At 42.9% G+C, this 14,883-nt stretch overlaps 1 protein-coding gene across 2 annotated transcripts in view; it reads right to left on the reverse strand.

Moving 5' to 3' along the window:
• Nucleotides 1-14,883, reverse strand: part of ANKRD13A (ankyrin repeat domain 13A) — a 31,601-nt gene that overhangs the window by 7,659 nt on the left and 9,059 nt on the right. Inside the window, exons 2-10 of one of the 2 annotated variants that reach the window (XM_001496710.7) lie at nt 13,648-13,780; nt 12,709-12,833; nt 10,253-10,298; nt 8,955-9,098; nt 8,107-8,296; nt 4,164-4,230; nt 2,758-2,839; nt 1,773-1,834; nt 905-1,035 (exon numbers count right to left, since the gene is read on the reverse strand). In XM_001496710.7, coding sequence (XP_001496760.2) covers nt 905-1,035; nt 1,773-1,834; nt 2,758-2,839; nt 4,164-4,230; nt 8,107-8,296; nt 8,955-9,098; nt 10,253-10,298; nt 12,709-12,833; nt 13,648-13,780 — 980 coding nt within the window. Of the gene's footprint in view, nt 1-904; nt 1,039-1,772; nt 1,835-2,757; nt 2,840-4,163; nt 4,231-8,106; nt 8,297-8,954; nt 9,099-10,252; nt 10,299-12,708; nt 12,834-13,647; nt 13,781-14,883 lie in introns of both variants that reach the window. The other variant, XM_005612485.4, reaches the window with a different exon arrangement.

The following is a 14,883-nucleotide window of genomic DNA, read 5'->3' on the forward strand; positions in this document are numbered from 1 at the left end:
GTCATATATCTGACAAAGGCTTAATACCCTTAATATATAAAGAACTCTCGCAACTCAATCACAAAACATCAAACAACCCAATCAAAACATGGGCTGGAGACATGAACAGACATTTCTCCAAAGAAGATATACTGATGGCCAATAGGCACATGAAAAGATGCTCATCATCGCTGATCATCAGGGAAATGCAAATCAAAACTACACTAAGATATCACCTTACACCCGTTAGAATGACAAAAATATCTAAAACTAATAGCAACAAATGTTGGAGAGGTTGTGGAGAAAAAGGAACCCTCATACACTGCTGGTGGGAATGCAAACTGGTGCAGCCACTATGGAAAACAGTATGGAGATTCCTCAAAAAATTAAAAATAGAACTACCATACGATCCAGCCATCCCACTACTGGGTATTTATCCAAAGAGCCTGAAGTCAGCAATCCCAAAAGTCCTATGCACCCCAATGTTTATTGCAGCATTATTTACAATAGCCAGGACATGGAAGCAACCTAAGTGCCCATCAACAGACGAATGGATAAAGAAGATGTGGTACATATATACAATGGAATACTACTCAGCTGCAAAACAGAACAAAATCATTCCATTTGCAATAACATGGATGGACCTTGAGGGAATTATGTTAAGTGAAATAAGCCAGCAAGAGAAAGATAATCTGTGTATGACTCCACTCATATGAGGAATTTAAAACTATGGACCAAGAACAGTTTAGTGGATACCAGGGGAAAGGTGGGGTGGGGGGTGGGCACAAAGGGTGAAGTGGTGCACCTACAACATGACTGACAAACATTAATGTACAATTGAAATTTCACAAGATTGTAACCTATCAATAACTCAATAAAAAAAAAAAAGTGGAAAAAAAAAAAAAAAGGCCACTGAATCTCTTACTTTTGTGTTCTGATCGTCAGCTCTTTCGGCCTTCCAATGTCCCTGTCTTTCAGATCGAACTCTTCATTAAAGTACTCGTCAGGCGTGATGGCTGTGGGGTTGTTGGCGGTGGCACATTCTGTGGTGAGGTCCTGCTGAGCCAGAACTCAGGGGAATAAGAAATGCCAAACAGTGCTCACAATGGGGCGTACAGCACTCAGTTTCAGGTGCACACGTTAACCAGCTACAGATCAGGAGGCTCAAGTTGTTAGCGTTTTTCTTACTGCACTGAACAAGAAAATCTACAAAGGTGTTACCAGATGACACGGCAAGTCTAATGGATTTCTCCACTTCAAAATATTTCTCCACTATCCTTTGCATTTTGATCTCCTGATTACAGAAAGGAAAAAAGAGAGAGAGACCTAGAACTATCGGAAAGAACATGAGATCTCGAAGATCTAGAGTCCCCCAGCTCTGTCATTCTCTAGCCTGTGACACTAGAAAGATAATTTCATTTTTCTGGCCCTCAGTGACATCCAGTGTAGCAATTTCATATAGTTACTGTGAAGATCACGTAAGAAAACGTTAAAGGTGCTCTGTTAAAATATAAAGTCCTGAGCCCTTTTTAAGTCCATTTTTATAGAGAAGTCCTGGTTTATAACAGATGAGAGAGGCAGCACCTGACTTCTATAATCACTATCACGCCTCTAAAATCTTTATTTTAAAAAAACTCACTCATCTACTTCTCTTCCAAAAGAATATCTCAAATTCCAGCTTGGGAGCCTTTTCAAAGAGAGCGGCCTGTCAGGATTCAGTAAACGCCGTCACAAGCACAGAAAAGTCACCTCCTTTCTTTAAACTGCGCCAAAAGCGCGTTGCTTCAACTTACCCCTTGAGCACCGAACTGGTGTTCCACGGTCCCCAGCAAAGATTCCAGTGGGTTCCTGTCCGCTACAGAGGAGGCGAAAGTTTAATGTCTAATGTTATACCTTACTTGTGACTACAGAAAAAGATTCTCATCCTATTTTAAAGTTTCTGATCCAAGCCACCTGCATTAGGAAATCCATTTATGGACAGGCTGATGAAATGATCCACCATGACCGTCAACTAATTTATCCTTTATAGGACACTTTTTATTAGGCTCTAGTCATTCTAGATGAATGACAGTTACAAGAATTAAAGCAGAAAAGTAGAAAGAATTTGGATTTAGGAGTGAGCCAGAGCTGGATTCCCGTCTCACCTTGGCTGGTCACTACCCATGTGTCCCGGGCCTCAGATTCCTCATCTGTGAAACTGGAGTAATAGTCATGGTGGTGGCGGTGGTAAACAATTCCTGCGGGCTAGCCACATACCGCAGGCAGCGTTCTAAAGGTTTACGTGTGGTAACTCACCTAATCCTCTCAATAACTCTAAGGAAGGTCTGGAAGCACCTCCATTCCACCGCTGAGGGAACTGAGGCACAGGGGGTAGGTAACTTCACAAGGCCACAGAGCCAGCCACGGGCAGAGCAGGGATATGGCAACCACATATTGGCAATGTGTTGGCTCACAGCCCAAATTCTGTCCAAATCTTTCCTTGTGATAGTTTGGACTAAATCACTCATTCCGGTGATAAATAATCTCCAACATCCTTATCTACTTTTTCAGCCGGATCCAGCAACTGTTCTTCATAACACATAAACAAGCCTTCATAAATGGCTTTAATTACACCTAAGCCAACTATGGGGAAATACCTCCATGAATGAGTCAGACTAAGGGAATTTTTGTAAAATGGAAGTCAGAGTTAGGATTAGCACAACCCGATCCCATTAACCCCAAACCTAACACAGCCAACAAAGGTTCTCTCTAGGAGAAAAAAAGTGGGGGGAGCGTTACCTTTGTATCTCTTTTTCTCTTCCTCGGTCAGATGCTCTGTCCGTATTTTGGTTATCACACTCACATTGTTTACTGTGTAAACCTTGAGAGACGTGTGCAAAAGAAAACAGTGACACAGGGAATCAAAACTCCAAAACTAAGCATAGCAAGAGCAAGAATGCTGAAGCAAAAAAAAAAAAAAAAAAAAAATCCAGCCAAATAAAAATGAGAAATGGTTAACAATCATGAGGACCTTCAGAGAAAATACACAAGCTCTCAATTTAGAAATGCATCAGCGTTACTTTGCATCTCTGACAGTTTTAAATACCAAGGAGTCGACAGCGACAGGCTGCATCTTCCTACTTGCCCTTCTGCTTGCTAAACACTTTCCAACGAATGTCCTGCAATTTGGGCCTCCCAGCTGGACTGCTACTGTGCTAAGCGACCCCAAACTTGCATCGTATACTTCTACTGACTGGTGGTAATCTTACAGTAGGACTGACCTAGACAGCCACCTGCTGGGCAGAAGGAGAAAGGAATGAACACAAGGGTCTCTACACTCAGAAGATTAAGAGAAAACCAGCAAGTCACTATTTTAAAGGTATTCCGTATACTGACAAAAAATTATTTTAACTGCCAGAGTTGATGCTCTGGTATCCAGGCTGACTGAGGAACATGGGGGTCTGGATAATCAAATATCACAGTTAAGAGAATTCACCGTATGTGCCAGACATGGATTCCCAACGTTCCAGGAGTCAGCGGACACGCTCAGCACTGGCACAAATGTTTCTCAATGTGTCTTGCTGAGCACGACGTAAGCTTTCTCTGCTCCCTCAGAGGATCCTGCGGCGCCGGGCTCCATCTCTGTGAGCCGTCAATCCCGGCTGTACTGCATGGCTGGGAAGGCCAGGAGCAGAGCTTTCCAGCTGACAAAATGCCAGGCGCCACTACGACAACTATTTTCTAAATTCACTGAGGTCATGTAAGGGGGCTGCATGGCTACTGGTTACAATTAGGCTGACTGAAAAAACAAGGACTCATAAAAGCTACTTTAAGAGATATATATATATATATATTTTTTTTTTAACCAACTCAGGTTATAAAAAAAGATGAACAAGCATGTTAAGTCTAATCCTTTTTCTTTTTTCTTTTTTTTTTAAAGAATTAAAGGAATTGTCATTCCAGGACAATTGGTACCTGTACTCATTTTTCTACAACCCTGTTTCTCTTTGGCATAACTAGAGACCTCCTCAGGACCGCTATCCCATTTTCTGAAAGTCAAGATAAAAATCCAAGTGAGAGACACTAGACAGTCCTTATTCCCCAGAGCATCTCCATGGCACGGATGCATGACAAAATCTGTACAGACTCATTTGCATAGAAGCTAAATAGCTATATTAAATCTTATTTTAAGAGTTTCCTTTTACCTTTGCTTCGTAACCATTAACAACTTCTGCTTTATCTGTCCTCCAGCCCCAGAATCCGGATTTAGTTCTGATAAAAAGTGAACACCACAAATTTCTACATGTACAATATGCCATTCAGATTTATCCCTGCAGCCTTTACAGCTTTTTCCCCCAGCTTAAGTTAGTGAAGAACACTTGGAAATTATGGTCCTGTTGTCCACAAAAGGATGCTATCAATGACAGATGGCTTAAGCATCCCCCACCCCCCTCCCAGTTATTAATCAATTTGCCTCACCCCTGGCATAGAAAGCCTCCATTCTTGGCTTCTTTACAAAAACTGCCAGCATAGGCGACAAAGGTGGTGACATTTATTGGACAGCTGTCCTAAAGAAGTGAGTGAAGATGACCAGCGTCCAAGGGCTCGCCACAAGGTGGCATCTGGGGCAAAGCATTTATCTGGGGCATCTGAAACATGGGCAGGGACGTCAGCCGCTCTATCCCCATAAGCAGCCATGTCTCAATCGAGGAATTCTTAGAACGACGAGGCGCAGGCCGCCCTGCTCCTCGGGAGACAGCGGCTGGGGCGGGGACTCGTCACTGTGGCGAGCTGCTCGGGGGAGCCAGCGCTGCCTGCACAATGGCCTGGGAGTCAGGCGTCTTAGCAGGTTTGGTGCAGCAGTGAGGAAGGATGTTAAAAGCAGTTTTGCAGCCCGGCCATCGATTCCAGCTCTGTGGAACTGCTTTTAAATGGGCCCAGCATTCCGGCGGCAGCTGCAGCGTTGGTAAAGTGCCCAAAAAGCCAGTTATTCAACTCAACACACTCCTGGAAAAAATGCACTTAGGAACCAAGAGCGGCCAAGAGGCTCTGATTCTTTCTCAAAGCAGCTCGGCCTGGGAAAGGCTGCAACTCACAGGGGAGCCCTGGCCAGCCCGCCCCTTTGTCTAGGACATCACATCCTGGCTCCATTGGGACTGCTGCGCTTGGCCCCGTGTAGGGCAACTGCCTGCCTCCTGCTCTGACCCCGCAGTGAAGTGGGACGTCAGGCAAGAAGCAGAAATGGTGGCAGGTTAGCCAACTCACAAAGAAGGTATGTGGCTATCTGCATTTTGTGTTTCCGAACCGTTTGCTTTTCTTCTAACGGGATTAGGTAAATGAAGTTAGTCCAGATGGGGTATAATGAGTTGTGTGTGTGTACTATAGCCCATCAGAGAAGGGGGGACCAGAGCTTTAATTTTCCTGTTAGTTGTACACAATTTGTGCAGCATGACCCGTGGAGGGACAGAGAGAAATCCTAAAGGGATTATGCCAAATGCTAGCTCTCTCCAATTTACATTTCAGAAGCAAAATAACAATCCTGGGGACAGGGGGTTGGGGACCGCACCAGATTGATTAACAAACCAGAGTCCCCTTTGAGTCATCCATAATTGACAATCACGATATTCCTTTCAGTTAATGAACTCAATCCCCAGTTCCTTGTCTTTCCCAAAGTCACTCGATAGTTTGGCACGGGAAATACTCATTTTATGGCACATGGTCTTCTGAGGTACCAAAGGAGGCCTGGGTCCGCTCCACTCCATCCTCACGTAGGCTGAGAAGACAGAGCTGCACTTTTCTCCCTGGAAACGGCCTTGCTCCTCACTCACGTGTGTCTGCTCTACCGGCTCCTGGCTGTTCCACTTCTTTTGCCATTTCCACTCCTGACAGCAGTTACTTACTAAACTCAACGTCTACACCTTATTTTAAAACCAAGATTCTAGCAACTCCTTGGCCCCTGATGAACTGTACATGCACAGGCATCTGAAGATGACAGAAGGACACCCAGCTTCCCTTTTTGCCATTTTCATCTTTGCCTGTCTCGACTGAGACCGCCACACCAAAGGCCACTTAGCAGGAGCTGTGACTTGGAGGCAGCTACACAATTTAAAGGCTCTGAAGGTGGCAAGGAATGTCTTGTTTAAGGTGGGCAGAGCATAATCCTTCAGCGAAGAGAAAGATCCAGACTGCATCCAGGGGGTATATACTGGCCAGCCAAATATTCATGCGGGAAGGGGATTAATTTGCAAGCATCAAGCTCCAAGTAAGAGACTAGAAGAAAGAAATGGATGAAAATGACTCTCATAAAGCAAGAGAGCCACACCTTCCCAGTTCAATCAAATGAACACTCACACCTCCAGGAAGATGTAGGTATGTACCATTTTTCTACCAGCAAACCTCACTTGCGTGGCTCAAATCCTTGCTTGATTTACAAGCTCCCTGATCACATATTTAATTCTGAGCACCATAAAAAAAAAGCAGCTGTCTTCTAGAAATTCTCTTGCAGCAACCCACTGTCAGTTGCAAAAGGAGGGTTAGCTTGAACCATACGAAAACCCTGTGACCATACAAATACAAAATGTGCCTTAGTCCTCAGCACAAACGGAATGGGCCATCACTTCCCATCTACACTCAATGGAGTAACAGCCAGTAACCGCCACACTGTCTTCATAAAGTACATTTTACAACAAACAATGACTCTAGCAACTCTGCTGATGAACTAGAGGGAACAGTGGCTCTTCTCATGACAGCCTAGAGTCGCGGACTTCAGAGACTTCATCTCTAGATTCACTCCTTTTTCTCTTTCAGCTGAGGAAACAGAAACCCAGAGAGATTAAGCCACTTGCCCAAAGCCGCACAGTTAGTTATTAGTCCTGCCGATGGCGCTCCGTCCTTCCACCTCTCATTTCCACTGCTGGGCTGTGCCAGCGAGGGCGGCCTCCTCTATCTTCCAGCTTTACCAACACAGCCCTACCTTCAAGTGCTCTCCCTGTCTGCAGAGGTGCACACTGAAGCCTGGAGATGTCTTCCCAAGACCCTTCCAGGTAAGGCCACGGTCAGTCCCTAAACCTTGCTGTCCCTGGAAGACAACAGCTGTCACCCGGCAAGGCCAGTGTGAGGAGGCTGGCGATGATCCTGCCTTAGGGAGGGTGCCACCAGCAAAGCAGCGGCATACCTGGCGTTTTGCTTTCGTCTTCTGCTACCAACAGATCTCCTGATTCCACAGCTCAATCTAAATTACAGGAAAAGGGCATTTACCGAGCCTTATGTTTGACTAAACAGAAAACTTTCAGTTTTATTCATAAATTTTATATTGGAAACAAGAAAATAAAAACAGAGGACAGTTAGTATATTCATTAAGAGAAAAGAAAGTCTGAATCTAGGACAATAGTGTCCTTGTCAGCTGAGGCTATGCTGCTGTGGCTGACAGAGGGCTGGATGTGACATCCTAGGCAAACATGCAGGGCTCACACGGACTCCCTCACAGTGTGCTCTACGGTAGAAACACAGGCTAACACCAGTGATAGCCTCTGCTTCCCTTACAAAGGCCCTCCACGCCTCTGCGCGGCCTAGAGGCAGCCAACCAGAAACAGTGTTCTCCTCCAGGTTAACCACGGCACAGACCTCTCCAGAGTTTTCTTCAGGTAGAGTCTGGAATAGAACTGAAACCCCTCTAGACTCTTGCTCTAAACTATTAGGCGTCAAGGTGGGGGAAAGAACCACACTTAACTATCTGATAACCATGAATGTGACTGACTACTATCAGTACAACCACATTCAATACTGGATCGATTCTAGCTTCCAGAAACTCACAGCTCCACGGTTTGGGACGAGGGAGTATTGTGGATCTCCAAACACCAAAAAGTGAAAAAAAACAGAATTCAAGTAAAACCCATTAGAAAGGGCCCATAAAAGATTATGAAGACATTTCTCCAAGACTTAACCAATGTGCTATAAAAATGATGTATGATGGAGGATGTCAGCTATGGTTTCTATTTCGTTAGAGCAGAGATCAACTTTCAAACCCACTAGTGTTTATAAAGCCATATTAGAAAAATCCCAATCCACCCATAATTTCCAATTAATATATACATGTCACTACAGACAGTAAAGGGATTAGACATTAAAATGCAAAACCTAAATTCATACCTTTCAAAAGCAATATTTTTAGTATCGAGGCTGGTGTTAATGACTGGGCTTGTGAGTCGCCTCTCAACTTCCCTCCCTTTTGGCTTCATCAAGTCCAGAGTGAGGCGCTCCATTTCCTGGGAAAGGTCAAAGTGTTCAGTGGTGACCACTTTGTCATCATGGTTGACTTCCATCAACTCCGCCCAGTTGTCTGTTAATGGAAACCAGGGCGTGACTAAGAACAATGCAAGGAAGATGCAGAAATGAGGACGCCTCATAGGGTAAAATACATCATTTTTCAAATTCTCCCCCCAGGTGCTAGCTGCTAAAACCTGAAGATTATTATCGATTACCCACTTGCACAGGGATTATCTGACCAGCTTTCCACAACTCCCAGGAGGCTCTAGGACATCTTCCCCAAAGATGCAGACTTAGTTTAAAATGATATGCATTCTTTGTTAGCAACACATTTCAGCTGTACTTTTTTAAATATATGATTCCATAATTATTACAAAATATTTACATACAACATTGGGCTAGCCATGCCATTTCTCACTCTCCGTTAGGAGTGCCATGCCCGATTATGGAGAGAATATAAACAGATACACCACAGTCTTGTACTCAGAAGAACTGGAGACAAATACTTGTCAAAAGGGTACAGTGTCGGGTGGTAAATAATACGTACGAGAGAACTATCCAGACAGGAAATAAGATACAAGAATTGAAAGCTGAACAATTAGTAAAAATAACAAAAAAACACATGCCCCAGACAGGATCAGATAAGGCACATGAATTTGAACACATTTTGAGAGTGAAAAAACACTCTGCAACTTAGCACGAGCACTGATTACTAGAATGGAATCACTTACCTTCTCCCTTAAATATAAAACTACGCCTCCCTCTTATCCAGCTCATGTTCTCAAACCCCAGCAACGTGATGTCGACACGCAGCTTGGCACCACTTTTCCAAATGCGACAGACATCATTCGGGCATATTCTGGAAACCAAGGGCACTGGAGAAGAGACGTGTACTACTGAGAAAAACCCAATGGCCAAGCAGAACACCCAGGCCCAGGAAATCAGGATTCTGAATTTAACAAAAGGATAGCAGTGGCAAGATGGCAACCATCATATAGAACTGGACTTGGCTTCCACACTTATGATATAGGAAGTCACTCTTAAAAATGGACCTTCTGTTCTACAGCTCTTTATGAAAGTACAGATCGATGTCTTGTCCAGAGAAAACTCTAAATGGATTTCCCAGGAGTAGACTCAATCCCACAATGAACCCTCTTATTAACTGCCATCAGGGCTAAAGCGTGTCCATCTGGCCTTTCTCAACCGCATATGCAACCCTCACCATATGGCTGTAGCCTACCATATTGTCATATCCACCATTCAAAATATCAAATGTCTAAAATGTGCTGCTTTTTCACAACGCCTGAAATCAGAGTGATTATTTGCATTAGAAAAGAACCCATTACTTTCACAGAAGAATCTGAAGTTCTCTTCTTTTATATACTTTTTACTTCATTTAAACATTCATAACAAATATGCCTTCTTGCCGGAAAGGGAAGTCTGGAAGTGAAAATAGCTAAAACCTGGGTGTTAGGAGCTGTCTTTAACTGATGGACAAGAAATAAAAGTAGAACACTGATGAAAATTATTGTCAATTTGCCTTACATAAGATTGTGGAGAAATACATCCATTTTGTAAAAAACAAGCTATTCCAATATTCATCTTATCTTCTTCCTTAGAATAACAAGTTTAGAAGAATCAAGTTGAAACATGAGGAAATTAACTAAATTATGGTAAAGCTACTTACTAAAATTTTAGCCATTTAAAGTGACATTTTTAAAAACTAATAATATTGATAAATGTCAGCTATAAGTGACAAAAGGAGGAGACAGAATTGTATCATATTTATGGATGCTTGGAAGAAAAAGTCCTATGCATGGGGGAAAAAACTGGAAGGAAAACACCCAAAGCATTAACAGTAATTGTGCTTAAGGTGGACTATCAGTGACTGTTTTTCCTTATTCTTATCCATGCATTTCCTAAATTAAAAAAAAGATATATGTGTAACTTTAATAAAGGGAAAATAAACCTATATTCAGGCTCAATAAATTTGCAAACAGAAATAAATTACCAGCCCACAGCCACTCACCCCAGCTGGTGAATTCCCATTTCATCTGCACGTAGAAATCCGGAGCCTAGAGGACAAAGGTTTAAAATAAATTACCCTTGGCACTATTAAATAAACACAAGCAGAGTAAGAGTTGATAGGGTTTAAAAAGGGGGAGAAGGGGAGAGAACAGAGAAAATAAAAAGGAACGTAAAGTATAAACCCATCAAAATAGACGTTTATTTTACGTTCAGGCTGCTATTTCGTCTTGATATAAAATATGTCTAGACAGTTAATACGGTTACCTGAAAGCAACAAGGTTGGAGAGGGATAAAATCAAATCTGATTTAGGGCTCAACCAGGTTCCTAACAGTAGCAGAAAGAGGAGTCTGGGAGGACGGCTTAAACACTGCCACGCAGTGTGGGTGACAGGCTACTCCAAGCAAGGAGGAGGGGCGTGGATTCCATCTATTCTATCCCATCTGATCTACCGGGAGCTTGGCTATAAGAGGCTCCTGGCTGCCGATTTATGGGACCACTCTGTGAAACAGAAATAGGCTGCTAGACATCACTTCCCCAGGAAGTTGATTTTCCCCTCCAGTTAACAGAAGACTTTTGCCCCCACTTTCCTCTTAAACTTTTAGAATTTGGCTTTTTGCAGTTTGACTCCACCAGAGCAGCCCTGTTTAGGATAATTTTCTGACCCACCATGAACTCTCACAGAAGGTTCTTGGAGAGCTACTTAAGAAATCCCACAGTTACCACCCAAGAAGAGAAATGCTAGAAATTCTAGCTGTTTTTCTTTTCTGAGGAAGACTAGCCCTGAGCTAACATCTGGCACCAATCCTCCTCTTTTTGCTGAGGAAGACTGGCCCTGAGCTAACATCTGTGACCATCTTCCTCTACTTTATATGTGGGACGCCTACCACAGCATGGCTTGCCAAGCGGTACCATGTTCACACCCAGATCCGAACCCACAAACCCCAGGCCGCCGAGGCGGAACATGTGCACTTAACCGCTGTGCCACCGGGCCGGCCCCACAGGTGTTTTTCTGTTCTCTCCCACCCCCAAGGCTTTGCCTTGATTTTCTAGAAGCCCAGGGCAGGAAGACCAAGAATCTACCCTAGAGTAAAACCAGCCAGGATTCCAATAATGGGCAAAGACACTGTCCAAGCGGCAGCCAATAAGAAAGGCGGGCATATTTTAAAGAGACACAGTTGAAAGACAAAATGTCAACAACAGCCTCTGATTCGAAAAACACACAGGTCATTTATGGGTTGTCTATAACTGCAAGCAGAGAATACAATTTAATGAAGTTCATTGCCATGGATCAATACAGGTAAAAAAATAAAATCTTTTACACTGAATTTTTAAAATGAAGGGTGACCTCACGTTAAATAAATCATTTTCTGTTTTTTCAAATGGCAAGTGATGTTTTTAGTTCCTCCTACAGTAAGTTAGATAAGAAAACAATAAATCCATGTGATCTTTGCACATTCAAATACATACCTAGCCAAAAACAATGCATACGACTATTTCGTACTTCACGGATGGTTTCATTACAGCATATGAAAATTGACTATCTTGGGCATGATTTAGCTTGAGTTTCATAGAAATATATTTTTTAAAAAGAGTGCTCAGATAATGAGTGGTAATTTTCTTACTTACAGCAAAATTTTTCCTCTCAACCGAGCTGTTAATTTTTCTTAGGAAATGTGTTTTGACTAAAGTTGTAAAGCCGATTTATCTAGCAAATATCTTTGAAGATATTTTGGAGAGTTCATTTCTGTGCTTAATAAATGACATGAAAATTGAACCACTGGTACTTTATCATCTCCTGCTGCCCTGGGAATACTGCACATGGTTGACTGATAAGACGCTTTTTGCAGTAAAAAAAGATTATCTGAAGAATGGCAACCATCATCCAAAACAATCTGTGAGCCCAGAAGTAAAGTTTTTGAAGAAAGGTCTCTAAGTGTCACAGGGCCCATACACTTAAGTTCACAAGACAGATAAACGGCCCCAAAGCCAGTAACTGTAAATAAACCAAGGCAATGGGTTAAAAGTCACAAAATGCTAATTGCTAGAATGATAGGATGGGCAAGGAGAAGTTGCACACGGACCTCTGAGCCTCAACAGGCCGTGAAAATCCCTGCACGGTAACTGATGCTCATCACAATTTCCCCAAGATGACCTATGCTCAGGATGCTACTCTTAAGAAAACAGGCACCTAGACAAATTGTTTGATGTCTGTTTGTCTTAAGGTATAATTTTTAAATAGCACTTAAAAGCGTAAGCCTTGTAACCTAGAACCATAATTTGTGAAAGACCTCATATCTTTAACAAGTCAGAGAGGCAAGGAATAATGCCATTTGGTACCCAATGTATCATATTCACGAATCATCTTCAGGAAGGCACACAAGGATGGCAAACTGCGTCTCCAGCTATTGTGTCAGCAGTTAACTCAAATTATGGCAGGGCCACATTTTTACAGATACCTCGAGAATTTTCTGGAGCAGCTCAGGAACTCCTTCCAGGGCCATGGAGGTGTTGTGGTAGTCCCGATGTTGAAGAACTGTGTACACCATCTCAGGATCGCCAGTGCTCACGGCCTCATGTAAAACTGGAAAATAAAAAGGTCAAATTTCATCACCCAGTCTTCTCAGACTTTCTGACAAACTTTCCAAAGCCAGTCTGAAAACTATCTGTACAGATCAAAGACCAACATTTTCTACAAAGAGGGAGAAAGGCTGCAGTCCCACCTTAGTATTTACGACCATAACTGCTTATTGCTAGCTCTCAAATCTTAAATGAGTGGAAAGAGAAACAGAGCACTCCTGGCCTCTTGATCAAACCCCTTCCATCCTCCCTTCACCCCACTTGTCTTACCACTGGTGCTGAAATCCTGACAGTGTCTTCAGAGAGCTCGCTTTAACTAGGTGATTGTACAACTGTGGTGACATGTACATCAGACTTGTGTGTATCCTTGCTCAGTCAACACAAAATTACTCTGACCAATAGTAAGAGAGGTTACAAAATGAAATGCCAGGATTTCACTAGAAAAGGCTACTTCTAGCCATAATTTCTTTTTTATTTTGCCTACCCTGATGGATACACTGGAGTTATACCATCACATTCCTCAGGGGAAATCTGGGCTCCACACTCACGTATGGTGGAAAGGGTTTACACTGAGCACTGCTTTCTGGATGAGGAGTCACCCTCTACCAGGGCTTTTGGCCCAGGACACAATCTGGCCATTGTGCTGCAATCAGCCAGCAGCATCCGAGGCTCTCATCTCCACACCCCGGCCCCTAGTTCCAAGAGAGAAGAGTCTTAAAATAAAGATGACTCTGAGGACAAGGATGATTGAGATTGGCCTTTATTCAGAAAGAGAAATCGAAATGAAAGCCTTTAAATTATTTTAAAAGTATACTTGCCTGTCCATCCCTCGCGATTTTCTTTTGTAACATCTGCTTTATGTCGGAGCAAGACTCTCGCAGATTCCAAATGTCCCAAAGACACAGCAAGATGCAATAAGGTTCGACCTCGTGGATCTAGAGCCTCCACATTCTGTGAAGTAAACATTGGCATTTATATAACTGGATACATTATATAAAAACATGGAAATGTGTTTGAGGGATAATAACTATAAAAATAGAAAATAGCATTTACACATTAATTGCAGCAATATATGGAAAAATGAATGCTTGCACATGGGCAGGGTTGAAATATGAATTTGGGGGCTATAAATAAAGATGACAGTTACTGAGTTCCTTTTTCTATAAAGTTAAGTGCCTAATAAATAAATGTTGCCTATAGGCCTCAGATCATCAACCATAACCTTAAGCTCTAAACAGCACTCAAAGTAAGTCTAAATAAGGCTAGGGGCTCTCATGAAATGCAACCACCCTGTGACATGAACGTGGGGGATTTCTCAAGCACATATCAGCATTCAAGTCTAGAACAGGAAGTGCAAGACTTTAATCAAAACTGAAAGTACAGAAGATAATTTGGGTCAGAATAAAATTACATTCTCTAGCTGGATTCCCACCAAAACACCACTCTCGTTATTATGTATTGAGTTCCAAGTGCCCCAAAGTAGCAGCATCCACAGATCCTACAGACAATGGGCGTGGTCTGCCAGGTGTGTATGTGGACATATTCACAGAGAAATGAAACACACACGCACACACACCATCTCGGTCCATTTCCCCTCGAGGGGTTATCTTCCCCATGCTAGACATACCCACTTAGCTTTTACTCTTTGTTCCTATTCTGGCCCTCCTTCCAGCACCCACACTGGGTCTCGAGACCCAAGCGGCAGTTTCTCTGGTGTGAGCTCAGTCTTAACAACCGGCACTGACTTCCAAAGACAGCTCTGAACGTTCTTCCAAGGACACGGTAAACTGCCATGGGACTTTTGGACTATAAAAACTTTTTACATGCCATAATACTTTTTAGAAAACATGTTTTATCTTGATTTGAAATGCTAGTTGTTGTGCAGGCATTAACAGCAGCCTCCAAAGCCTTCGAGAACCTGCCACTTACTGGCCACAGGGAAGGAAGGTAAGGAGGACTGTGGGTAAACAACTACTATCCAACAGCCATTGAACCTCCCTGTTTTGCTAATTGCATCCTGGCTACTGTGCAATGAAGACAGAAACTGTTATCGA

This window comes from Equus caballus, chromosome 8 (genome assembly GCF_041296265.1).
Source record: "Equus caballus isolate H_3958 breed thoroughbred chromosome 8, TB-T2T, whole genome shotgun sequence".
NCBI lineage: Eukaryota > Metazoa > Chordata > Mammalia > Perissodactyla > Equidae > Equus > Equus caballus.